We start from the raw sequence: 27825 nt of genomic DNA, 5'->3' as shown, positions 1-27825 counted from the left end.
ATACGGTATGTTTATTAGTAGAAATAGGCTCTAAAATGCTGACATTTTTTGTGACCACTTTTTAATTATTAAATACAAACTGGTGCAGAAATATGACGAACTGCACTTAAGACAGAGAGAAACTGAAACTGACAGATTTTTTCCACCCCAACTCCAGAGGTACTCTTATTTCTGTGGCAGACCCAGTTGAGATTTGAAATCAGAGTTGTCTCCAATGCTAGTCCTACTCAAAGTAGACCCATGGAAATGAATGACTTGACATTGGTCGTCCATTAATATTAGTGGGACTACTCTAAGTAAGGCTGGCATTGGACACAACTCATAAGTACCTCCCTACCCACTGCCACAAATCTTAATTCTACCTTTATTACATTTCCTTCCAAAGGGGTGGAGGTAGAAATCTCTAGGTCTCTTAGTTCTCAGACTACTTGGCAATCGCTCACCACCCAGGAAAATCCAACCGCTTTCCACACTGGCTGGAACTCTTGTCTTTAAGCCACAAGTAGGTGGAAAGACAAACATAGTGTTCTTTTTCCTTCAGTTTCTGCATGCAAATTGGCTTGCTCACCTCTCTCTTTTTTTAAAAAAAGAAATAGCAGTGTTTTATTGCTTTACCGGGAAGGATGGGTTGGATGTGTTGGAAAGCCTGAAGGTGCACACCTCAATAAAAAAAAAGCATTTTTATAGCCTGGTAGTGTGAAGCTGAGGCAATCTGAGGTAAAAGGTGCAAACTCAAGAATCTTGGTTCTGTTCCCAGCTTGATAAAGGGATTAAAGTTTTGAAGAAATCCTACATGTCCCTCTCAATTAGTGTTGTCCCTGTCCCTGTTTGTTTGGCACGGTAGAAATATTCACTATCCCTTTAATTCACAGCACTTCTGCCTTTTGGCCAATATGTTCAGAGTTTAAAACAATGGCCTACATATTTAATAGACATGATACAAAGTGGTAAAGGGACTGGGAGGGGAGAGGGAAACAAGCCAGTTCAGGTTTAATGAGGCAGTTATGGCATGAAAGGAGCCAGATAGCAAAAGAGTCCAGCTAGGCTGATGAAATGGGCCTTGCTTTCTTACCTCTGTCTCTGATGGAGGCAGTTTTGGGAGGAGAGGAGTCAAATAACAGTAAGTCCTAGCCAGGGTTATAGAGGGGGACTCACTATAAATGAGGAATGGAGACTCTCTGGCTCCAAGTCCCATCAGCCTCAGCCAACATGGCCAATAGCTAGGGTTGATGGGAGTTGTAGTCCAACAACATCTGGAGGGCCACAGGTTTCCCATTGCTGGGCTTGGTCTAGTAATGGCTATTAGTCATGGTAGCTCAATGGAGCTTCCATATTCAGAGAAATCAACCTCTTCTTGGTAGTGGTTCGCTTACTCTGTTCTTCCCCCTCGCTGATTGCTGTTCCAATTGTGAGAAGATGATCTAATCACTGAAATATGAGCTGGTGTCTGCTTGCCACATGGAAACAGCTTGGCAAACAGTATTACAAAGGTTTTGGAAATTACTTTTACATTTTGCCTCAAGCCGTCCTTGAGCTTGAGTCCTCTGCCCCTCTTTTGGTTGCCCAGATGCTGATATTTGATTCTGTACACATTGGGTAGGTACAGAGAAAAACAAGATGACCAAAGTACCCCGCCCACCACACTTACAAAATACATTTTACTTAAAAGCGTGCTTTCTCTATGGATGAAGTACGGGGCTATATATTCACATAGTTTTAGACCCAATGGTCTTATGCCTCTGGACTTCGTGATCTCAGGGGTGGGAGTATCTTAGATGGACTTCACTTACTGCAAACGATCCTACAGATTCCTCCCTCTTTAATGGCAAAGTGAGGTGCCCTACCTAATCATGTGGTTGCTTGTTCTGCTGTGTAGGGCCCTAGGTGTCCTCCTGCCAGATTCTTCCCTGCCAGCCTCACTGGCAAATAAAGAGTTACACATTGGGCTGTGCACTGATATCATTCACATAGTGCCTCCCCCAGAGACAATGGCTACATTTTACACATACCCATTCTATGCATGAAACGAACAACTCATAGCCACTTTTTACAGTAGCATTGACCATGGAGAGGCAGCGAGTAACAAAACAACCATTTTGTTCATGGCTTTTAAATTTCTGGATCAGACTTGCCAATTACCAGGGGTACTGAGTGGGAGATGGATGAACAGGGGGCTAGGCCCCCCATTTCTGTTGAAAGGGTCCCCCCAAAGTTCTGCAGTGGCCGCGTACACACACCACAGGGTGCATTTGTGTCCAGCTTGCAAGCTGTGGGGCATATGCACGACATGTCAGCATGCTTCATGGCATGCGCGAGTGACGTTGCTCGGCCCTGTGGCCCCTCAATTGCGGGGGCAAGGCGGCGCGTGTGCCAATTACAAAGGAATCTGCCAATAAGTGCTGTGCCTTGGTAGTGCAATTAAGTCCAGGATGATTAATCCCAGCTGTTTTCATAACACAGTGACACAATTCCTTGAATAAGTAAAAGAGAATTCAAACACTCCCCAAATCCCATGGGGGAGCCCAGCAACACATCGCTATTACGATGCCCAGTGTACCTCATTCAGGCAAGCTCTCGGTTCAGGAATGTTTCCAAATTCATGCATAAACAGATGTGGAATGTATACATTTGCAGCAAAGAGTTGGAAGAGCAAGGAAGCCAAGACCACACTGGAAGGGAGAACGGCTTTCCGGGGGGTCTTAAGGAATTTGCTCTAGCTACAATTGGCTATAATTAAGGTTGGGACACAGTACTGTCAAGCCAACACATGCATTTAAGATAATACATTATGACTACACTGCAGATGTAGTAATGACAGATTGGGAGGGCAATTTGGATCAGGAAAATGGTGGTGCTGGGAAAGGCATTAAATGCCCCCAGCTAGACTGTTTCATTTTATTATTTTTCAAAATAAATGTCTAGAGATCATTTCTGGCTTTCCTGATGTATTTTGTAGAGTGGCCCTAAAACACCTCCAGGTGTGTTTTCTCTCACTCCTCTCATGCAGGGATAGATGGATGAATCTGTCAATTTCATCCCCCCCCCCAGTTTCTCATTTTTCTAATCTTAAGTTCAGTTCTTCACATTTCCAAATAAGTCTGCATTCTTTTGTTAAACTTCTCTTGAATGTTCAGCAGATAATTTACTATACTTATATGCATGTATGTTAATTTCACTATACAGTGGTACCTCGGATTACATACACTTCAGGTTACATACACTTCAGGTTACAGACTCCGCTAACCCAGAAATATTACCTTGGGTTAAAAACTTTGCTTCAGGATGAGAACAGAAATCATGCTCTGGCGGCGCAGCAGCAGCGGGAGGCCCCATTAGCTAAAGTGGTGCTTCAGGTTAAGAACAGTTTCAGGTTAAGAACGGACCTCCGCAACAAATTAAGTACGTAACCAGAGGTACCACTGTATACATTTCACGCACGCTTTGTCCCGTACATTTTTGCACACATTGCTTGGAGGGACAACCACACTGCACAATTTCAAAGGATAGTTGTGTTTAAGTTTGCTTATCGTTTTTGAAAGTTCAAATTTTGATAGATTCGGCTTTCAATGCATAATGAACTGAATTTCTTCTCCATCACAATACTTGATTTCCCTTAGATATGTGCAACATGTAATGAAGAGTTCTGCAGTCAATAATTTTAATCAGCTCATTGTTATATATTCCTCAAACCACCAGCATGTTTTTCAGGACACTGAAGCTGCAATTCCAAGCACACTTACTTGGCAGTAAATCTTTTTCTTCTTCTTGAAGCATACTTCTGAACAGAGATACATTATGTTGTGCTGCCAGGAGAACAACAGTTCCCACATCATGCACATACACTATGCAAGATTTCCACAACACCCTGCCATGTCATCACCTCAGTTTACCTAAATCCTGCAAGTCACACCCATCTTGCAAGTTGCAGCACTGGCCATTTTTATATAAGCTCCAAGAGGTGGCGAATTGCTTGATGCTCAGGGGCTTCTCCTGGTGATGGCAGTGTAGCTTCTGAGTCCAGGTGGATGCTTTGGGTCTTTCCAGACCCCACACAGACACACACAGACACATTTCATGATAACTCTGGATGCATTGTCACCATTACGGCTGATGTTCCAAATCTGGCCTGGATCTGAAACGACATTTGAAAATTCGCAGAGGCCCAAATCCTGAGCAATGCTGGATTCTTCTCTTTTTTTTGTAAAGTTTTTTTTATTTGATTTTACATTTAACATTTACATTCAGACATAAGTCATAATCACAAAAATATAGGATTCCCCGAATCCTTGGACTTCCCTCCACCCCTCCGTGGGTTCCATTGTTAATCCCTTTCCGCTGCAACTTACATTGTCCTCCATTTTTTTTAACCTTGCAAATGTTATTACAGTCCTGCTAATGTTTTTAATTGTTTACAGTGTTCTCTAAGGTAAATTATAAAATTCCCCCATTCCTTATCTTCCTGGTTTCTAATCTTTCCAATCATTTTTGCCAATTTTGCGTAATCCATCAACTTGATCAGCCACTCTTCTCTGGTAGGGATTTTGTCATCCTTCCTGAGCAATGCTGGATTCAGTGGGAGTCTAAGATCAGTGTAGGCAAGATGAAGCCAAGAGCTTAAGTAGCCTCAATATGTAACAATCAATTCAATCAAGATGGTTTAATCCTTCTCAGTCAGTTTCAAATTGGGCTGGCAACTGGTCCTCTATCTTGTGGTGGCACTCCTGTCCCGCTTACAAGTTTCACATAGCCATCTGTAAGAACAGAATTCTGGACCTGTTGGGTTTTTGGCCTGATCCACGAGGCCTCCTATGTTATGTTCTGACCTTGAGCCTGTCAGAGGTGGTTTTAGGGTAGTGTGACCCACCAGTCACAGTGGGTGCCATACTACAGGGGATGCCACAATGCTATAGAACACAGTACAAGAGTTGGGAGGATTTTAGCATTGCAGAGGGCACTGCTGAAATTTGAGAGCCCAAAGTCCACCACTGAGCCTGTGCTTTCAACAGTGCCCAATAAATCCTGCCAGTAGAACATTGCCCACCCCTGTACTTCCATGCCAGGAAAAAGCCTCTACTGCATTATTTCTGCTTGTCAGGTTGCTATTACAGACCCAGGAGCATGGCCCAGTAAACAAGACAGCCAGAAAATAAACAAAACAAAAACAGTGCTGGCAACACTAAAAGGAACCTCGGAATCCTAGTACAGTGGTACCTCAGGTTACAGACGCTTCAGGTTACAGTCTCCGCTAACCCAGAAATAGTACCTTGGGTTAAGAATTTGCTTCAGGATGAGAACAGAAATTGCATAGCGGGGGCATGGTGGCAGCGGGAGGCCCCATAAGCTAAAGTGGTACCACAGGATAAGAACAGTTTCAGGTTAAGAATGGACCTCCAGAACGAATTAAGTTCTTATTCCGAGGTACCACTGTACCTGATGACCTCCTCCCCAGTCAACTGCATCCAATTCACAAGATTATAAAAAGCTAACTTACATTGGTCCATTTGGCCCAATAATGTTCACAATGACTGGCAGCAGTTCTCCAGGATTTCACCAGCCCTAACTGGATATGCTGGGGTTTGAAGACCTTCTGCAGGAAAGCAGATGCTCTACCACTGAGCTACAGTCTTTCCCCATGTCCAGATTCCCTGCCCAGATCTGGAGGAGGAAACCACTGCATCTCCCATTCACCTTAGCTTTCAGTTCACCACATGTAACCCCCCAGTCCTCTCTTGCTTCCCAGATATGGCAACGAAACCCAGACATTTTGCCTCATGTTGCCAGACCCCACATCTTCCAACAATGAAAACTGGGAATCTTATGTTCCAAGAAATCCTATGTTCCTAATAGCTGGGTTGTACTGGAGTTGTCTGAGTTAATTCTCCGTGGTGCGTAATAACAGTAACTATGCTTGCTTAGCACCTCTGAGCTGTTTTATGAACGTTAGCTAATGAGCTCCACCACACCCTAGCTTAAGAAATGATTGTTATCTTCATGTGACAAGGCTGAGAAAAGTAGGCAATTGAAAACACTGTGACTTCCCTACAGGCAAATTTCTCTAATACAGAAAGGGTCCCTTCCCTAAAACAGGTAAATGCTATAACATATGCACACTTACTTGGGAAGGAGACTCCCAAGTGATTTACTTCTGGGTAAATGTGCATAAAATCAGCATGCCTTTGTGCCCTTTGCTCCTCACCCCATTTTCTCGCTCTCCCTTTTGGAACCTGTATGTAGATGCAGTTAATGCAGCAGATAATGGTGACCTTTTAAAATGAAGGCTAAATCTTAAACTATGGAATTCACGGCCACAAGATGTGGTGATGGCTGCCAATTTAGATGACTTTAGAAGGAGCTTAAACAAATTCACGGAGCATAAGGCTATCAAAAGCCATTAACCACTATCGTAATATTTTGCCTCCGGTGCACCTCTAAATAGCAGTCATTGGGGAACAACAAAAGGAGGGTGAAATTGCTTGTGGGCATCTGGCTTGGCCACTGTGGGGAACAGCATGCTGGTCTAGACAGGGCTTTGGCTGGAGCCAACAGGGCTCTCATTTTTCTTACCTGCCTCCCTTTCAGTGCAATGGCTCCACTCTGATTCAGCACCCCACACCCGCCCCTATGCAGTTGTCCTTAATCAAAACCACAGAAGATTCAATCCCAAAAATATTTTCACAAGTTTGGCCCCAAAGCTTCTGAACTGATCGCACGAATCTTCTGAGAGTTATGCTTTTATTTATGTCTTACATCTTTGCCTCTCCTTTCTGCCATCATGGAACTGAAGTCAGTGTGTGCACAGTTCCTTGGGTGGTCTTGCTTAACTTCAACATGCTCCTGTGCCCTTAAATTGTGCTCTGGAATTTTATGTAATGGAGCTGAGTCTGGTTGTTGTCTAAAACTTCTGGGGGGGCACCAATTTGGTGAAGGCTGCCCTAGAGAAACACTACCAGTCCAAGTAAAGCAGTCCCGGTCTAGATAGCCCAATAGATTGATTCAGTGCTTTTTTTTCTGGGCGTATGCAGGGGTACACATACCCCTAAACATTTTGTGAATCTAAGATTGGCCTCATTGAGGGGCAGTATTTCAATATGAGTGGGAAAATGAGAGTACCCCTAACCTTTTTTTTTAGTAGAAAGAAAGCACTGGAATGATTCTGTATATGGCAGAGTCATACAGAAGTGTGTGTGTGTGTGTGTGTGTGGAGATGAAAGGACAACTTCCTTTATGCCTGCTGAGAAATCAGAAGCTTGAAATTCTACTTTGGCTGATCCACCTAGATCAGGGTTGGCCAACCTACAGCCTTAGGCCTAATTTCAAAAACCTTCTACAAGATATCATATCAGACCTCTGGCTAGCAAGAACGATGCTCCACCCACCTCTGGCTGCAGTCTTCCCCCTTATTGGCAAGAGGCCACTGGCAGATTACCCCTGAGGGAATGTGGCCACTGACAGACAAATGGTTGCCTACCCCTGATATAGAACATCTCAAGTGGCCCGACTTGCTAGTAGAACACCCTTGGCAGCAGTTGGTTGATGTTCTGGGAAAGCACATGACTATGCTTTCAGCATAGCATAGAGAGACTTTTTGTTTAACATTTCAGGCATGTTAATTTAGGATGAGAAATGAGTCCTGCCAGATAGAGATCCATCAAGGTAATGCCATTGATTCCAATCTTTGTAACCCTACGGTAAAAGCTAAACCTCGTTCCCTGAAGAGCCAGATTTCTTGAGGGATAAGGAAACATCACATGTATTTTCTTTTTTCTTTTATGTCTTAGTTCCTGTTAGAGAAACCACAGATAGAGAGATACTTCTGTCTCTCCGTCTCATATATACAGTAGACGCAATATAGCCAGACATATCAATTAGAACATTGCAATAATCCAACCGATACATGATAACAAAACCATGATGTTGAATATTTATCGCCGGGCAGATCATGGAGAAACAAAGGCAGCACGCCGTAACGGTTCGCCCACATGCCGTGCACCTGATAGCGGATCTCGGAGGCTTTCAACTAAGCAACAGCCTATTTGCAAAACTCAATGGGAGAGTGGCAGCAGCCACAGCAGAGCAAAAAATCAACAGCTCCAGCTCCATCAGAGTGCAGAAAACACCACAGAAAACCGCAAAGCTGATGGTTGGCCAACTCTCAGTCTATGGAATGTGCTTCCCTTGGACACCAACTGTGTTTAGCGTCAGGGGCCAGCTAAAAACCTGCCTGTTCTGTCAGGATTATTATTTTCATTTTTTATGTAGAAGGATGGCTGGGTGGCTGGAAAAGTGACCAATGCTCTGTTTTACTATATTCTTGATTTTCTTTTCTTTTTATTACTGATTGTTGTATGTGCACATTTAAAGCATTTACGAATCCACCATAAACATAGATCTCTAAGCAATTTGCAACAAAATAAAATACAGAATAATTTACCTCATAAATGAAACAGTAGAGTACTAAAAGTGACCGGACAAGTTAATGTTTCAGAAATGAAAATGTTTTTGCAGCACATCAAAATCCGTTCAATGTTGGCATCTGTTTCACCTCCACTGGGCAGGTGTTCCGTCATGCAGGGGCTAATGCACTGAATTCTGATTATAGAGATTTGATTTTGGGAGCCAGAAACACCTCCTAAAGCTCAGCCCCTGTCAATCTCTGTGATCTAGCTAGCCTATAGGGAACGAGGTACTATGTATTTATTCTTGCAAGTCACCCTAGGATGAAGGACGGAATACAGTGGTACCTCGGGTTACATACGCTTCAGGTTACAGACTCTGCTAACCCAGAAATAGTGCTTCAGGTTAAGAACTTTGCTTCAGGATAAGAACAGAAATCTGGCTTCGGTGGTGCGGCGGCAGCAGGAGGCCCCATTAGCTAAAGTGGTGCTTCAGGTTAAGAACAGTTTCAGGTTAAGAACGGACCTCCGGAACAAATTAAGTACTTAACCCGAGGTACCAGTGTATACTCATCATGTCCCTGAAGTTCAACTGGCCTTTACCAGAGGCCAAGCTTTCATTGAGGCAGGCTCATTGTTGTGGAACTCCTTGCTAATAGAGGTTCAGCAGGAGTTATTTACCTCCTACATATAATTTCTAATCTACTAACCTCACCCTCCTGTTCCTCAACACATGGATGTATTGAAGGCTAATTGGCCCATAGAATCAGCCCCATCTTTTCCAAGAGCTGTGGTTTGGATTAAGCAGCCTCTTATATCTTTCTGGCTTTGCCATTTCTCCACCTCTTATATCTTCCTGGATACCATTTCTCCACCAGGTACTGGCACATCCTCCAGGGATGCAGGAGCACAGCTGGCTGGATTCTCTGGATGGATATCTTAGGCTTCATCAGCCGGCTTCCCCACTTGGCTGCCAGACGCCACACTCGCAACCCAGCACATCAGTCAAACCAGTTTGGTGACATTGTGCCCGCCCTTCTGAGGGCTAGGTATTAAAGCATCTGCATCTTGGAGAGAAACAAGCCCTGTCACCCCAGAGGGCATCCCTCTTGCCGCGCTCTCCCACTTCGGGGAGGACTGAGTGACAGCAGATCCGAAATCAAAAGAAAAAGAAAACCAGAATCATGGCAAGACAGCAAGGAGCAGCCAGATTCGGCACCGCAGGAGTTCTGCTACTGATTTTGGCTGCCTTGATGATTCAAAGGGGGATCTGCAAGCAGTGGCATTATGGATATAATTCTTGTGAAAATGACCAGCAGATAATACCCGACAGAGGTAAGCGTTAGAAGCTCCCATTGCATTCATTTAGGCCACCTTTATTTCAACAATTTATATACTGCTTAAACAGCAGAGAACAAGCTCAACAAATGCAAGAAAGATTAAAACAAATCGGGTAATAACTATCAGATCAGAAATGCCTTAAAATGCTCTATGGGGAAGGATCATAGCTCAGTGGTAGAGCACTTGCCTTGGGAGCAGAAGGTCCCGGGTTCAATCACCCACATCTCCAGGTGGGGTTGGCAGAGACAGCCTGCCTGAAATCCTGGATAGCTGCTGCCAGTCAGTGTAAACAGTACTGAGCTAGATGGATCAATGGTCTGACTTGGTATAAGGTACTTTCCTATTTGCCTGTGCTTTCTGAAATATAAGAAAGTATTCAGTAGGTGCCAGAAGTTTAACAGGGAGGGTCCCCCTGTCTGATCCCATTTGGAAGAGAGTTCCACCAAAGATTGTGGGATCGAGACACCTAAGAGTGCGTCTAGGATCCAGGATTCCTGAATCCTTTCACCAGTCCTGGGGGGGAAAGTAGTACTTCGGGTGTGGTGAATTTGGGAGGCAAAACACCTAAGGCTTCAAGATCCTTAGAAAAGTGATCCTTTAGCCAGCTTCGTTTTTATTATTCTTAATGAACAGAGTGATTAAATGATGATCAAAAATGATATTTCTGTCCTTCTAGTGCGTGGTTAGGGCCAAAGAATGAATTCTAAGCTATGATTTTTAGTACAGAACCAGTAGTTGCCAAATGATTCTGGAGTAATTAGGTTAGTGCGGCCAAGCTGTGTGTCAAAATAAAAAAATTCCTTCCTGTAGCACCTTAAAGACCAACTAAGTTAGTTCTTGGTATAAGCTTTCGTGTGCATGCACACTTCTTCAGATACACTGTGTGTGTGTGTTTTTGTTTTTACAAGCTGTGTGTGTTTTTGTTTTTTTGGGGGGAGGGTGGCACACAGGAGAAAAGTCTCTCTTGACCCACTGTGGAAAGGCTCCTGCTTTTCCTAATTCGACTCTATGGTAGTGATACCGAGTGGGTGTGTTGATTACTTTTCTTTTTATTTATATCTCACTTTCTTTTTATTTATATCTCACTTTTCTATTAAAATAATAACCAAAGCACATTACAAAAAAGAATACATGCGCACGCGCACACACACATAATAAGAGAGTGCAATGATACATCATTAAAACAAAACAACAGTAGGAGACCACGGAGGAAAACATCAAGAGGCAGAAAAACTAAAATTAGACTTAACAATTAACAATAATTATACATTTAGTTTTTCTGCCTCTTGATGTTAATTGCTGCTTGAAATATTATTGCTAGATACTGGACAGATTTACTAGGGGCCACACTTCCAGCAAGTAGGTTTACTAGGAAACTCACTCATAAGCTAAGTAGCGAGAGGACAAAGCAAGACATTCCCCCCCCCCCATGGTATGATTTTATTCAATATGTAAAAGATGACTCTTGCATTCTGAGTCCACATCCAACTTTTCAAAGTATATGGCTTCCCTGAGACAATGCAGTAAACCATTCTGTACCTCTCTCCTCTTCCACACAAACTCTCAATGCACATTGCTGTATGGGTTTGTAATGTGACTTTTTAAACTTTTAGCCTTTATCAGCCTGAGAATTCCGTAAAGATGCTCCTGACAGTATCCTCTTTCCCCTCCCCTCTCCAACCCAGTTATTCTTTTTATTGCTAGTTCCTTGTTATGTTTGCATTTATATTTGCTACTGATCTCTGTATCCTATTTTGAAACAAAGTGCCTCCTTGAGATATGCAAATCTGTAAAAATATGTTTGTTTTATATTTTTTATTTTAAAAACAACCAACAAAAACCATTGATATAAAAACTACAATTATATTGAGAATAGGGAAGAGTATTTTTCAATTCTCCACATTTCCACAACGGCTTTCAACATTTTAGTGCTATTTTATGCTACCATAACACACTTTTGTGTGCAATTTTGCCTAATATACACATTTTTTGCAAAGCAACTTTGCCCCATATGCATTTTGTATGCATTTCCACTAATATGTGCATTCATATGCACACCTGCATTTCTGTGCACATTACTTGGCTCGAGAACTGCATTGCAAAAAAAAGAAAAAGAAAAAAGGAGAAAAGCTAATTTCAAAGGATGGCTGTTCTCCAGTCCATATCTTGTTTCAGAAAGTGCAAACTGGGTAGACATGCCTTTAAATACAAACTGAATCAATTCCCCCCCCATCCCATCATAAAACTAGCAAGTTACTGATTATGGAAGAATGTAATGAAAGGGATGGTAGTCATATGGTCTTTGGAAATTCCAGTGCTAGGTGAGGTGGGTGTACATGGATCGTATAACAACCCTTATAATTTCCCCCTATTTAGCATCATTCTGAAGCATTGTGGGTGATTAAAAAGGGTGGCTAGACACGGCTGCCCAGTCCTGTTTGGGTCACTGCTACTGCAGCCAGGTAAGCCCACTAACAGAGGGAGTCCATCTCAAACTTTGAGCTAACCCTCCTTCCCACCCTGTGTCATCTTGCATATGGAAGGGAATTGAGACCATTGATGTCCTAACAACTGCAGTGTTTACATGTGGATGCACAGAAAGAAGAAGAGAGTGAGAAAGGGAGGTTGATACCAGAGAGCATTTCACACAGACTAAACTTCTTTGGTCACCATCTCTCTTTCTCCTACAACACACCGTTTATGGTGATATGTGGTTAAGCCTGCCTAGTGCTTCCTCCTTTGTTAGAAATGGGCAGAAAGTATGTTGCCAAGTTCTGAACTGGCCCCGGGAGCATCACTTCAGGAGCAGGCTGGATCAACACCAGCTAGCAGGTGATAATGCTTATCTCTACTGCCTGGAAAAAACAAACACCAGTTGCTGATTTCGGCATATCAAACAACTGCTTCAAGGCATAATAGCAAGCTAGGCTAGATTGGTTTCCTCATCTCCTGGCCAGTTGCCATCCTGATGTACAAATGTGAAGCTTAAGAAGGGGCCCATCCTGCTGATCCTAAAAGATGGCTGAGACGAGGAAAAGTGCTGTAGCTCAGTGGGAGACCACCCGCTTTGTGTGCAGAAGGTCCAAGATTCAACCCCTGGCCTTTTCAGGTAGGGCTGCAAATGCCCTCATTTGGAAGCCATCCTTATCAGGTTGTCCCTAGCATCTGGTGTCCAGATTTTGCTGCCACAGAACATGGAATTTCAATAATAATATAATAATATAATATAATATAATATAATATAATATAATATAATATAATATAATATAATATAATATAATATAATATAATATAATATAATATAATATAATATAATATAATATAATATAATATAATTAATAATTTATTTATACCCCGCCCATCTGGCTGGGTTTCCCCAGCCACTCTGGGCAGCTTCCAACTGAATATTAAAAACAGTACAGCATCAGACATTAAAAACTTCCCTAAAGAGGGCTGCCTTCAGTTGTCTTTTAAAAGTAAAATAGTTGTTTATTGCTTTGACATCTGCTGGGAGGGCGTTCTACAGGGCAGGCGCCACTACCGAGAAGGCCCTCTGCCTGGTTCCCTGTAACCTTACTTCTCGCAATGAGGGAACTGCCAGAAGGCCCTCGGCGCTGGATCTCAGTGTCCGGGCTGAACGATGGGGGTGGAGACGCTCCTTCAGGTATACAGGACCGAGGCCGTTTAGGGCTTTAAAGGTCAGCACCAACACTTTGAATTGTGTTTGGAAACGTACTGGGAGCCAATGCAGATCTCTCAGAACCGGTGTTATGTGGTCCCGGTGGCCACTCCCAGTCACCAGTCTAGCTGCCACATTCTGGATTAATTGCAGTTTCTGGGTCACCTTCAAAGGTAGCCCCACGTAGAGCGTGTTGCAGTAGTCCAAGCGGGAGGTAACTAGAGCATGCACCACTCTGGCAAGACAGTCTGTGGGCAGATAGGGTCTTAGCCTGCGTACCAGATGGAGCTGGTAAGCAGCTGCCCTGGATACAGATTTGACCTGTGCCTCCGTGGACAGCTGTGAGTCCAAAATGACTCCCAGGCTGCGCACCTGGTCCTTCAGGGGCACAGTTACCCCATTCAGGACCAGGGAATCCCACACCCGCCCGCCCCCTGTCCCCCAAAAACAGTACTTCTGTCTTGTCAGGATTCAATCTCAATCTGTTAGCTGCCATCCATCCTCCAACAGCCTCCAGGCACTCACACAGGACCTTCACCACCTTCGCTGGTTCTGATTTAAAGGAGAGGTAGAGCTGGGTGTCATCTGCATACTGATGAACACCCAGCCCAAACCCCCTGATGATCTCTCCCAACGGCTTCATATAGATATTAAAAAGCATGGGGGAGAGGACGGAACCCTGAGGCACCCCACAAGTGAGAGCCCAGGGGTCTGAACACTCATCCCCCACCACTACTTTCTGGACACGGCCCAGGAGAAAGGATGACTTTAGAGCCATGACCTTAGAGCCATTGATAGGCCTATTTCTTACCCCTCAGAGCAAATGTTTGGAGTCACTGATGATGTGGCTGAGTTAGGGGTGGGTGGCACCACTTTGCAATAGTTCTGGTCCTACTTGGATGGTCATTTCCAGTGGGTGATGCTTGGTCAGTGCTCTTCAGCCAGGTGGCGCCTTCAATATGGGTTCCCTCAGGGTTCAATTTTATCCCCTGTGCTATTTAACATCTACATGAAACTGCTAAGTGGGGCTATCTGGAGTTTTGTCAGCAATATGCTGATGACACAAAGATCTACTTCTCCTTTACATCTGCAGTTATGGCAGTGGATGTGCTGGACCATTGCCTTGCTTCGGTAATGGACTGGATGAGAGCCAACGAACTGAAGCTCAATCCAGATAAGACTGAGACACTGTTAGTGGGTGGTTCCCTAGACCACGTGGGTACCTGCTCTTGATGCATAGTTTGTGGGTCCTTCTGGATCCTTTGCTGTCACTTGAGGCTCAGGTGGTCTAAGTGGCCCGGAGTGACTTCCATCAACTTCAGTTGGCGGCCCAGCTGTACCCCCATCTGGCCAGGATTAGCCTAATTTCTGTTATCTATGCTCTGGTAACCTGTAGGCTAGATTACTGCAATGCGTTACACCTTGGGCTGTATAAAATGGTTCGGAAACATCAGCTGCTGAAGAATTCAGTGGCCAGATGGCTCACTGGGGCAGGGCAGTTTGAGAATATTACACCAATCCTGGCCGAATTGCACTGGCTGCCAATTAGTTTCTAGGCCCAATTAATAGTGCTGGCTTTGATGTTAAATGGCTCAGGACTGCAATACTTGAAAGACCGCTTCTCCCCATATGAGATGACCTGGACCCTGCGATCATCAGCTGAGGCTCTTCTTCATGTGCCTCCTTCATGAGAGGTCTGGAGGGTGGCAACATGAGATCAGGCCTTTTCTGGAGTGGTTCCCCATTTGTGGAGTGGTTCCCCATCTCTCCAGGGGGATTCATCTGGCGCCTTCATTATACATCTTTTGGTGTTTCTCTTCTGCCAGGCCTTGGGCTGATTAGCATTCTATGTCCTTTTAAATGTGTGTGTGTGTGAGAGAGGGAGGAGATTATGGGTTTATTTTGTTCTGGTTTTAATATGTATTTTGTGTTTTTATTTTGTATTTTTATGCTGTGAACCAACCTGAGATCTTCAGATGAAGAGCAGTGTATAAGTAATAATAATAATAATAATAATAATAATAATAATAATAATAATAATAATAATAATAATAATAATAATATTGAGACCTGCCTAGCCCTGAAATAGAGAATTTGCTACTCTTGGTGACCCTTGCTTTCATGAATTCCCAGCTGCACACATATGGGTGGAGCTATTTGGAAAAAGAAGGGTGTGTGAGGTTTCTGGGAATGTTACATGATAGTCCAAAAGATTATGGGATAAGCTGTTTGAGGACTTCTTGAGTGTGCTGTGTGCCAATCTGGGTGGTGTGGCTGATTGGATTAATTATGTATGGATTGTGTGCATATGGGGTGCGGATAATGTGTCTGTGATTCTGGTCCTGAATGATTTATGCAGTACTCTCTCTCTCTCTCTCTCTCTCTCTCTCTCTCGGAAAAAAAATGAGATGCTGGTACTCATATCTTGATAAAAGTGTCATGGGTGTCAAAACAATATAGTTGCCATGGGCACCAAATAAGAAGGAGAAGGAGGTGATAGTACTTTCTACTGGTGGATATCATTACCCTTTGATCTAGGACAGAATGGTTGTTGAAGAAGCTTCCAGGAAAATCCTACAGCCATGAATATTTTCCTGCAAAAGTTGTAGTTTGATGAGTCTGCCACTGGAGTCCCCTAGTTTCTTTTCACAGAATTGAAGTTCCCAGGGATTCCCCTGGGAATGACTGTCAAACCAGTTTACATATGTAGCATCAATAGGCCCACATGGAAGTGGGAGGCAGCAATAAATAAATAAATACTTGGGAATAAAATTTTCATTGTATTTATTGCTACAGTTGTCTGCAAATTATTATATGATGCAGGCTTCCTTGTTGTGAAACTCCACTGTGAAGTCTTCAAGCTAAAACCTTTATGCTGAAGAAATGGATGGTTAATTAGCTAATGATGATTTCCATAATTAGATCTGATATAACTTTATTTGTTCGCTTGCTCCTCTATGGCAGGTTAAATAGCTCCGTGACCACATGATTGACAAGCTGTAATTTAATCCTGAGGTTGGGAGAGTGGTTTTTAAACATTCCATGGCATCAGTTTAATGAATTCAAAGTCTGGCACTAATTGAACTAATGAATACTGAACACCAAGCTAATTGCACTAGATACATTTGCTCTTCAACTCATCTGACATAAGGGTGCCAAGGTTCAAGGGAAGATTCCACTTCCCTTGAATTTAGTTTAAATACAGTGTTTAAATAATTTGCTCCCACTTAGCACATCTTATGCTTTCGTTCTTCTGTTGTCCTCCTCATGAATTTGGGTGGTATTCATATACCATACAAATAATAACAGATTTGAAGTTGGCTTTTTCTAGGCAAATCAAAGTTTAAGCTAAGCATGATTTATTCTTGGATGGGTCAAATGTCAAACTGTGATTACATTTGCACATGGTTTTGCTCTTGTCCTTGTGACCATGCCAGAGGAGGAGCAGGGGAGTGCAAAAGGGAGGTGATCTGGGAGCCTGAGACTCATTTGTGTAGTGCTAATCCAGGGGTAGCCAATGTTGTAGTCTCCAGAGGCTGTTGGACTACATCTCCCACAAGCCCCTGCCAGAATGGCCAATGGCCAGGGATGATGGGAGTTGCAGTCCAACCACAGCTGGACTGCCCCTGTACAAATCAATGGATAAAGGTGTATGCACATATCCACCCTCTTTCACCCCTTCCTCCCCCCCCCCCGCCTGAAAGAACTGCATGCTAGTGCACGCCACAGCCCAAACCTCCAAGGGATATGGCACTCCCAAGTTCTATATAACCTTCCAACCTTTCTGTTGCTTGGGAGATTTTGTTAGCAGCTTGTGGATCACCTTAGTCATCCTGTCTTTGGATGTGACTGCACACCTCACCCTTTCCCATCTTGTATCTGTGGCTTTGCCATGGGTTGGGAAATCACTAATCTCACAGAACGGCACACCCTTATTTCTCCCATTGTAACAAAGCAAAAAAAAAGCAAACTGGAAAACAAAAAACCTAAAGCAAGATTCAATTTGTGTTGAGAAAGATAGTTCTGGCTGACGAATGGATTAGGATGATGTGAAATCATGAATATTAAGATGGTGGGTTTTGACTCTGCATGTGTGAGATATATTAGAGCTGCTTGTCTGATTAGGAATATCCGTCAATTAATTGCATCCCTTTTAGTTTACTAATCTTAACTGAGGTTGCATATGTTGCACATCAGGAAAAATCTGCATATACTACTGAGAATCGCATACAAAACTACATTATATTCTGGAAAGCTGTGCAAAACTATGTTTATTGGGCATAATTACATATAAAACTGTGTATAGTAGGATAAATTTGCACTAAAATGCTGATGAATTTTCACAAACTGTTGCAGAAATGTGGAGAGCTGAACAATGAAAAAATGAGAAACTGAAACTGACAAATTCGCAGTGCACATTCAAAACGTTGTCTCAGAAGGAGTCCTGGTCAAAGCAGATCCCTGCAATTGATGTGCCTCAGTTAGTAATGCCCAACTTAAATCTTTTTCCTAGTTTAAGGCATCCTACCTGTAATTTATTTGTCAGATTCGGCATTCGTGCAGCCTGACATAATTTGACATGGAAGTTTGACCTGGTGGTTATGGGCAAAGTGCACAGATCTTTCTTGGGCCTGACCGTGGGTTAGCAGCCAAACCTAACAAATGCATATTCTTGCTAGTTAGCATGAGAAGGGGCTAAGTCCATGGAGCTGTATGGCTGATAGGCAGATACTCAGACCATAGAAATGCAATTGGTACAGAGGGCTCAGTGTAGGGTTGGCATATTTCAAAAAGTGAAAATCCATCCACAAAGGTTTTTGTCCTTTTTTCAGCAAAGTTGTCGAACTTTTCTTTTTTATTTTTTAAAAAGTTTTTGGTAAAATCTCAACAAAAAATATATTTTTGAGCTAATTTTCAAATGAAAATCACCAACATCTACACTACTGACATGGGCTGCCATATGTCAGAATTTCCTGGACATTTCAGTGATTTTCGCCTGGATGCTGCTTAAGGGGGCTGAATACCAGCTATGTCTGGAAAATTCTGGATGTATGGCAACCCTAGCTCCGTGCATATAGTATTTTGCCTATATAGTTTTTACTGCTACTGTTTCTGTGAACTGAAACTGAGAAACTGTAAACTGTCCTGGTGGTAGAGGGAGTAAAGCACATAGACTCTCCTACCTGAATCCTTGGCTTCCTTTCCAATGTAAAACAAAATACATTATACCAGACAATCAATGGTGATTACATGTTATAATAAATTGATTAGGATTGATTACATTTTTGGTTATGTCAGACACAGGTGATTAGTTAACATATATCATAATTTTTTAAAAAAGCAATTATATATGATTTGGAATGAATTAGATTGTGTGCATTTCTTGTAATCAGAAAGTACCACAATGGTTGGATGTAACTGGGATATATATTTAGAGAGAAAATGCTATACTTAAAATGAAAGGTTTTCTAGCACTGGATTCTTTTTAGCTTGAAAGGTATACAATTGATAGGCATATTTCAGATCCCTAATGGTAATCAGGTAAGTGCCTAATTTTCTGGGAGAGGATGATCTTCAAACCAGCTATTGTTTCAGGAATTCCAAGAAGAAACTTCCAGGCAAAGATTTGCAATTCAAATTTATTGTGATGTCAACAGACTTGCTGTGTGCTCCCTGACAGGGTGGACTAATTCAGGGTGACTAATTCAGGAAACACTGCCCTGCATCTCAGTTGTCCTCATTTGCCCTCAGTGATGTCAGTGCATAGCTAAATCTGTTTAGCTATGTAATTGTGCTGCACCTCAGTCAACCCAAATTTAATATCTTATATACTGCTTGATATAACAAAAACTCTAAGTAGTTCACACAAGCTGCAATAATAAAACTGCAAGCAAAAACAAGTCAGTACACAATATCAAAATGCAATAAATATCCAGTAAAGCATTGAGCAAAACGTTAAAACAAAAACACTGAAATTGCAAGTGCACTATTACCATGATTTGGAGAAAAGACATGGTGGACCACATCCCTGAAGCATCTCTGACAGCAAAGGAAAAACTGGGCAAGATGGACAAAGCGTCTTCTGTCAAGGCAACTTCATGTGCTCCTTTCATTACATCATTAAATGATATTAATTTGATATCTACAAACTTAAGGAGTGCCCCCTTTCTTTTAGTAGGAAACACTTCCCATGAAACACTGTGCAGTTCAGTTATTAGATCAGCTGTGCTCTCCTCCAACAGTGCATTGGCTGATGCCATTCACATTCAGTTGACATCTTATTGGCCAGCATCTTGTGTTCCCACTGCTTGCCCTTGTCTGAGAGCTGCAAGATGGAGATCATGTCTCCTCCTGTCCATTTCACACCAAGGCTTAGGTACAAGGTTTAAGCACAGTGCCTGGGGAGGTGGGGGAGATTTAAAAAAGCAGTCTCAGCAGCAGGAGCTGGGGAGGATATTTGGGGCAATCCAATCCCCCCCCCAATTATTTTCTTCTTGGAATAAAAGTCCTGTGATTACTTCTGGTTTTTGATTGTGTATCTTTAGCTTTAAGCCCTGGGTCACAGTTGTCCCTGTTGATTCCTCCTCTTTCTGTTGCAGGTTATCATATGACCCGTTCCCATTGGGGTAAGTTTTTATCATCAGACTTTTTAACCTTTTACGCTGGGTTCTGGGGATAAGCAACCTATGGCCCTCCAGATGTTTCTGGTGTGGGCAATGGTCAGGTATAATGGGAATTGGAAAGCAACAGATTGTCCGTCCATGTCTTGTACATTCCAGGGGACCCCACTAAGCAACACAATATGGACATCCACATCCTGCTTCTCTACTACAGATGTACCTTAGATCCTGGGTTTAGAGGTCACCTATGACAAGGCTAAAAGTGCAAATCTTTCTATTGGGATGCAACAAATTCCCTATGAGCACAGGAAACCCAGGACTCAGCTATACAGCTGCAAATAAAATGTTTTAAGTGTGCTGTAAAGTGCATTATACAAATGTGACAGTAGATGGTGATGGTGAGCTATGGCAAATTCAATATATTTTTCAAAACGTTAAAAAAAAGCATTTTCACTTATTTCACTAAATATGTGTCTAGATTACACCACCATTACTTCTTAAAAGTTGTTTTAGCATGGAATTTGGTCTCCATAGTTGGGGTAGATGGTTTCAACGCCTTTCATCTCTTGATATAAGGCAGCTTCCTATGTTCAAAACATGGGAGAGGTCTTGGTCTCCCCTTTGTTGTTCCCACAAAGGTTGTCTTTTCAGTTAGGGCAACATCAGTCCCTCACACCTGTTAAATTTGAAGTTTGATGCAAAATTCAGAATGCTGAGAATCTTGTAGTGTCTTTAAAAGCAAGCTTACGAGGTCTCGTGGCTGAAACAAAATCAATCTGAAAATGAAACATAGTAAGGTGACGCAGTTCAGTGCTCTGTGTTATCCTTTTCCCCTCTTTGTGCCTGGCAGAAATAGAATAAGACTGCAATCCCTTTACACACTTGCCTGTGTTTAAGCCCTCTTGTCAGTGGAACTTACTTTCCAGTTCATAGGCTGCGCCGCATATTAGACACAAGATGTAGACATGTGCCAAATCTACTTCCTTTGCAAAATGCATTGTCTAGACTTTGGAAAAAATGGAAATAAAACCAGTATCCCTCCACAAATTTTCCATTCCCCACTCCTCCATGAGTGATTTTAAACCTCTGGTCACACAAGAAGGCATCCATTGAAAATATCACCATTCCAATCTCTGAAAGGCTTTCAGTATCATCACCAGCACTTGAATTAGGCTCAGAAACAAACTGGAACCCAGTGCCATTGCCTTAGCAAGAGAAGCACATGTACCCAGCAGGTGGGCCCCTATTAACAGTTGGCCCACTGAATTCTAGACCTTTTGGAGTTCTTGGAGCTTTTCAAAGGCAACCCCAAATAGAACACAACAGTAATCTAGGAGTGATGCAACTAAGGCCTCAGATGATCACTCAGAGAACAGGATGCTGGGCCAGATTTGGCCTTTTGTCAGATCCAGCAGGGCTGCTCTCCTGTTCTTAAGGAGTGTGTTGACTTAGCCAGATGTGCAGTGTGCAGAACAGATTGCTCCCAGTGTTGAGTTTAACCCCGCCCATCTCTTTCTTTTCCTAGTATGTGGGCGACCAATCACCCTGAATAGAAATGTTGGGGGTGAGGACTCTGTGGAAGGTGAATGGCCATGGCAGGTCAGTGTGAAGAAGATGGGCAAGCATATCTGTGGAGGGGCTTTGATAACCCATGACTGGATTGTGACCGCAGCACATTGCTTCCCACCGTGAGTAACCCAGAAATGGCTCTTTTCCTCCCACCTGCAGTCCACTGAGCCCAAGACTCTTTACAAGTCAGGTGGGAGACTATCCTATAACTGCACCCCCCAATGAAAAGGCCCTGTTCTCTGTGTCATCCATGTCATCTCAGATGTTGTGGGAACTATAAGAAAAGCCCAGAAGATATAGGCTGTTTTCAATATATAGATAGGTTCGCCTGAAGATGTGTCATCCTTTGGATATCCTGGCCCAAGCCCTGCAGGTCTCTGTGTTAGACTACAGTCTTGGGGGTAATGCAGATTATGTCCAAGGCAAAGAATCCAGTTGTCTATAGACTACAACCCTGGTCATCTATCTTTCAAAAATAATCTCTGCTGAATTTCTCTCCTGACCATTGTAATTCCCCACTCAGCATTCCTATTCCTTGGAAACCAGGTTGCATATTTTAATTTATACATCCACTGCATTTCTGTTTCTAAAAATAAACTGAAGGCAAAGATTATGAGGCAGCTTCATATTGTTTTAATGTTTCACAGTATGTTAAAGCTTATAAGGTCCTGCAAATTCTGCTTTCCAGACCCAGGCTTAAGAATAAAGTATTAAAGTTCAGCACCAGTTATCTTGATTAGTTTGCAAAAGAGCTGAGATATAGACACATGTTTCTATTAAAGTGCCTTAACAAAAGGTATTTTCAGGGCTTTTTTCCCCAGCTGGAACTCATCGCAAATCAGTTCCAGCACCTCTCAGGTGGGTGCCATTGCCATTCTAAGAGATTGAGGGAGGTGTTCATGATTAGTTCCGGCACCTATTTTTTGAGAAACATAGCACTGGGTATCTTAATGAACTTCCCAAGGACATAAAATTAACAAGGAGCTCTGATCCAATCTGTTAGCTCAACTGCTGCAAGGCTTATTTTAATTAGCTGAAAGAATTGTTTGGCAAGATGATTTGTTTTGATCTGGTAAACTTTGCTCTTGGCAAGCTTCCTAGCTGTAAGATGCTTCAGATAAAGTGTACCCAGAACAAAGGCAGAATGGGAAATCAGAATCAGAATGCCCATGGGACCATCTCAGGCTTAAAGTGCAGGTTTGCCCAATGTGGCCCTCCTTTTTGTTGTTGTTGCAAATTTGAGATAGTCTGAATGCTTCCCTGCGTCTAGTAGCATCCCAAAGCCTCCTGATCCCAGCCAAGTAAATTGTATGCAATGGCGACAATGTTCCTCATAGCAATTTTTCATCCATCCCCTTGCAGAGAAGGTGATCTCTCCCAATACTCTGTGCTGCTAGGGGCCAACAAACTGGAGAATTCCTGGCCCCACAAACAGTCCATAGGAGTTGGAGACATAATCAGGAATCCCCGCTATGCAGGGGAGGCCACAAGCGGAGACATCGCCTTGGTGAGGCTGATCTTCCCAGTGAGATTCACCAATTACATCAGCCCAATCTGTGTACCCGCACCCAACGTGGACTTTCCTGCAGGCATGATGTGCTGGGTCACTGGCTGGGGAGATATCAGTGAAGGACGTGAGTACTGGGAGAGGGGAAAATGTTAGAACTGGACAAGGTTTCCTTTCTTGTCCAGGAAAATGCAAAATAATAATGATGCACCCTTCCTGCTCTAAAAAGCCTGTTTCTAAGATCCGTGCCCCAACTTTCCTTTCCCTTGTAATGGGATTTGCTGAGAATACGTATGAATGCTTTGAAAAAAATACTGTGATCAGTGGTTAGCAGTCATGATGGCTGTATGCTAATTCTGGGATCCGAGGGAGAAGGCTGCTGCCCTTGTGTCTTGCTTGTAGGCATCTGATTGGCTAGTGGGGGAAGCAGAGTGCTGGAGGGGAAAAGCTGAAGCTCAGTGCTAGAGCAGATGCTTTGCGCTCCAGCATCTCCAATATATTACAAACGCCCAGCCTGCTTGAAGAAAATTAGGAACTTGACTTACATGTGGAGCCTGGTAAGTATGCTAGAAGTAAAGGTTGGTCTTGCATGTTACCCAACAATTGGAAACTAGTAAAAACTTTGTTCCAGCTGATTGCATCTATACCCTAAAGGTATACTTGACTGACCTTCTTGCACATCTGTTTACGGTGTGCCTTCCAACTCACAAATGGATTGTGCAAGTGGTAAATGAAATATAATAAAATGATAACCGTGTCTCCATGTTTCTGCTTCACTATCCCATGTTCTTCACTTCAGAGGATCTGCCTTCTCCAAAGAAGCTCCAGAAGCTTCAGGTACCCATAATAGATCTTCAGACCTGCAGACGGCTCTATAGTATTGACATGGGACCAAACCTGCCCCAGAAACCCATCCAGGACGACATGATGTGTGCCGGGTATGCTGAGGGTATGAAGGACACGTGTAAGGTGAGGGATTTCTCTCATCAAGACCTGCCTTCAGTTCCACATGGTTAAGGTCCTTCCTGTCTCACTTGCTATCCAATTCTATTATTCTTTAAGACATTTGATATTCAGCCTCGCCATTGAAAAGAGACTGCATGAGATGGCATACATTAACTGTCCAGGGGTCCTTTCCCTTTTCCCTTGTGGGTCCTGCTTGTGGGCTTTCCTGGGGCATCTGATTGGCCCCTGTAAAAACAGAATGCTGGACTAGATGGGCCTTTGGCCTGATCCAACAGGGCTCTTCTCATGTTCTCATCCCCTCCCCACAAAAAACTATGCATTCCCAAACATCTTCTCCACCCTCAACATATGCTTCTTTGTAAAATGCATTTTGCTTTAGTTTCTAAGCTGAGAGCTGCACTGTTGGGAAGTATGAGAAAGTTTCCCCACCTCCTAACAACCATGCCACACTGAATCACAAATGCATCTAACACCCATCTTTGTGTTGGCCTAGGGTGATTCTGGTGGCCCACTGATGTGCAAGATAAACCAGGAATGGCTCTTGGCTGGTATTGTCAGCTGGGGAGAAGGCTGTGCTGAGAAGAACCGCCCTGGCGTGTACATCCGCCTTACCGCATACCACGACTGGATTCACAGGATTATCCCCAATTTGGAATTTGTTGAACCTAGGAGGGGTTACAACACCAGGATCAGGAATCAAGGCACTTCTGGAGCTGTTGGGAGGGGACAGGCCTTCATAACTGCCCTGCTCCAGGTTTTGGTGTGGACCCTTATTCATATCTTGCCATAGGATCTGTGGGAAAAAGAAGTTACAAGTGGTCAAGTGCTGCAGGGTTACCTCTCATCTCATCTTTCTCCCATTTCTTGGTCACTCCTAACTTCATCTGCCCAGGATTCTAATAACTACTATCCACTTGGCCGTGAGCAGCACTTGCACAGGGAGATACAAATGCAGTGAGCGCATGGATGCCTCTGCAGACATAGAGATGGTTTGGTGCTTCCTTCTCAACAGTGGGATGCAACACCCTTTTTCATGACCCCTACTAGCCACTGTCTCCTTTCTTGCCACAAAACATTTACATATGTATGGTGCAATCAGAAATCATGGGTAGCTGGGACGGGGAGGGGGGCATCATCATGGAATCATCATGTGCCTGTTGGGTGATGCCTTAAGGCAGGGGTGCCCAAACTTTTTTCAAAGAGGGTCAGATTTGATGAAGGCCTGTGAAATGGAATTTGGACATGCCTGCCTTAAGGGACAGAGTTGGACCTCTGAGGCAAATTAATTGAGGCTCAAACTACAGAAAGCGCTCAGCTGTCTGATTCCCCCACTTCTTGTTGTTTTTTTTAAGGCAAAACAGCTTTGTATACTGTCTTAAACTTTTCATGACACTGAAAATCAGCTACCTGAGGTAGCTGCCTGACTCATGATAAATGCCAATTCCTACCTCTGATACTGAACTTGCTTTTTACTGGATCAAAGTTGAAAAGCAAAGTAATCAATGTATTTGATACATTCAAATTTCTAAAGATTAGCATTATCTTCACCTCTCCTTCCCCTGCCCAGGTCAGTGTATCACAATATGCATTAAAAAAAAAAAGTTTCAACTTTAGGATGCTAGTGTTATGACTATTTTAAAAGTCCATATTTCAGTCTATCACAAAACTGTCTGTTTGGAATACGTATGCTTGAAACAGGTTTGTGTAAGAGTTGCTTCAAGGAATCCTTACCTTTACTCCCTCTTTATCTATTTCTATCTGCCCACATCACTTTATGTTTTCAAGTATACCTGAAATACAAAATTATAGTGATTTTATGACAATTTCATTGTCATGGTAACCTGGGAGTTGCAGTTTGGGAATAATGGTCTGTTAGGCAGTGTTTCCTCAGAGAACTGCAATTCTCAGGAGGAAAGAATAACTTTCAAAGTAATTAAAAACTGTGATGTAGATGTGCCCTTAATTAATCACATGCACTATTCCTCAGCTGGCCATGACACCAAGCAGCAGCCATTATCCTGTCTTCTATGGGTTTAACTATTTTCCATTACACCAACCAAATTATTAGCAATCATGTACAGTGGTGCCCCGCAAGACGAATGCCTCGCAAGACGGAAAACTCGCTAGACGAAAGAGTTTTCCGTTTTGGAGGTGCTTCGCAAAACGAATTTCCTATGGGCTTGCTTTGCAAGACGAAAATGTCTTGCGAGTTCCTGCTGGTTTTTTCCCCTTCCCCCCTTTTTCTAAGCCGCTAAGCCGCTTATCAGCTGATCTGATCAGCAGATAAGCCGCTAAAAGCCGCTAAAAGCCGCTAATAGTGCTAATCCGCTAATCCTTCAATGGGCTTGCTTCGCAAGACGAAAAAACCGCTAGACGAAGAGAATCACAGAACGGATTCTTTTCGTCTTGCGAGGCACCACTGTAGTGGGTTTCGGAGAAAATTGAAGATGAGGCATGGACACCCTGATGGTGACTGGCACCACAGTACAAGGGCAAGGGAGATCTAAGTCTTCCCTCCACAACTGTGATTTGGTAAATATAATCTCCCATACAGTAGCTAGCATTAAGGAAAAAAACCCACTCCCATTGACAGCAGTACTTCGCCCCCTCTAATGTTATCTGCTGGACTGGGCAAGGGAATATTTTTGCTGAGACCAGAGTTGGGGAGGGATGACTTAACCCTCCCCTCCCTCACATGCTGCAGTGGTGATTCCAGCTGGCTCGACCCCGCAGCCAGGTATTTAATTAAAACAAATTCACGACATCATAGCTAATCACATTGCTAGCACAATGTGTAGTTAGGGGTCTTACATTTTGCTTCCTTTATGGAGTCCAGAGCCAGATGCCCTTAAACTTTTGCTCTCAAAATATGCTCAGGAATCTTGTAAATGAATGAAAAGTGGAAAAAATTAAAGGGGCGGAAAAGTGAAAAAAAATGAGGGGTGGGAAAATTAAAGGGGGAGTGTTTAAAGTGTTGGCCACTGGAGTGTATGGTTTGTGTGATTTGCAAAACGTCACATATTAATAAAATACTTTGCTTAATAAAACCCTTTGTTGGTGTTCAAAGGCTCTTTAATGGTGTATTAAAGTAGCTGGAATAAACAGCAGCACTGATGAAAGATTAAAGCAGAAGGGGAAAATAATGTAATGCACATTGGATGAAAACAGCCAAGAAAAACAGTCAGATGTCACTTATCAGCTTTCAGTATATCCCTTTTCTGCCCAAGGTGGAACAATTAATATAAGCTATGAACACCTTTCAGTAGCTGTATGAGATGAAATAATGTTAACATGTTGTTTCAACAAGTGGGCGGAACGAAACCCAGGTGCCATGGCCGCCAAATCTATGCGGCCAGCAACAAGGGCAGAGCAGGAGCAGAAAGACATACTGTTCTGAAAAACACACCACAGAATGGCAATTATGGCCACAACCCCAGCATCAGTTACACCACCAGCAGCATCTCTCTATCATGGCTCACTGCAGTGACAACCTGCCCCCCCCAGATGCTCAGACATGTAGGGAACCAGTACATTGGTGCTGGCAGGCACCTCCACCCACTGACCCATCTAAATAGTAAGTTGCCTTGTGACTGCTTCTAGTTGGAAAAATCAAACACGAACATACCTAAATAATAATGCCCTTCATTATGTGCACAATGACACCACAGCACCTCCATGCTGGGAGACCTTGCTTCTCTGAGATCCCAGGTAGCCCGGAAGGAAGAGCTGGGGTAAGACATTTTTGTGCCT

The 27825-nt window shown here is 43.1% G+C and overlaps 1 protein-coding gene and 1 long non-coding RNA gene across 2 annotated transcripts; one reads left to right on the top strand and one right to left on the bottom strand.

Annotated features, from left to right (window-relative positions):
* Positions 1-9367: 9367 nt before the first annotated feature.
* On the top strand, positions 9368-25687 carry LOC308571888 (serine protease 27-like). The gene is made up of 6 exons (XM_081167507.1): positions 9368-9728; positions 20013-20039; positions 21559-21721; positions 22965-23236; positions 23909-24078; positions 24569-25687. The coding sequence occupies exons 1-6, from the start codon at positions 9578-9580 to the stop codon at positions 24863-24865; spliced, it is 1080 nt and encodes a 359-aa protein (XP_081023633.1). The 5' UTR covers positions 9368-9577; the 3' UTR covers positions 24866-25687.
* LOC308571909 lies at positions 20499-21034 on the bottom strand. Its single transcript, XR_014001611.1, has 2 exons — positions 20953-21034; positions 20499-20809 (listed from the first exon to the last, which is right to left on the bottom strand). It is a non-coding gene; the product is annotated as an uncharacterized lncRNA (long non-coding RNA).
* Positions 25688-27825: the final 2138 nt, after the last annotated feature.

Source organism: Podarcis bocagei (assembly GCF_964188305.1).
Source record: "Podarcis bocagei genome assembly, chromosome: 13".
NCBI classification, from domain to species: Eukaryota; Metazoa; Chordata; class Lepidosauria; order Squamata; family Lacertidae; genus Podarcis; species Podarcis bocagei.
Note: the sequence above shows the minus strand (reverse complement) of the source record. Positions and strands in the feature narration are given on the sequence as shown.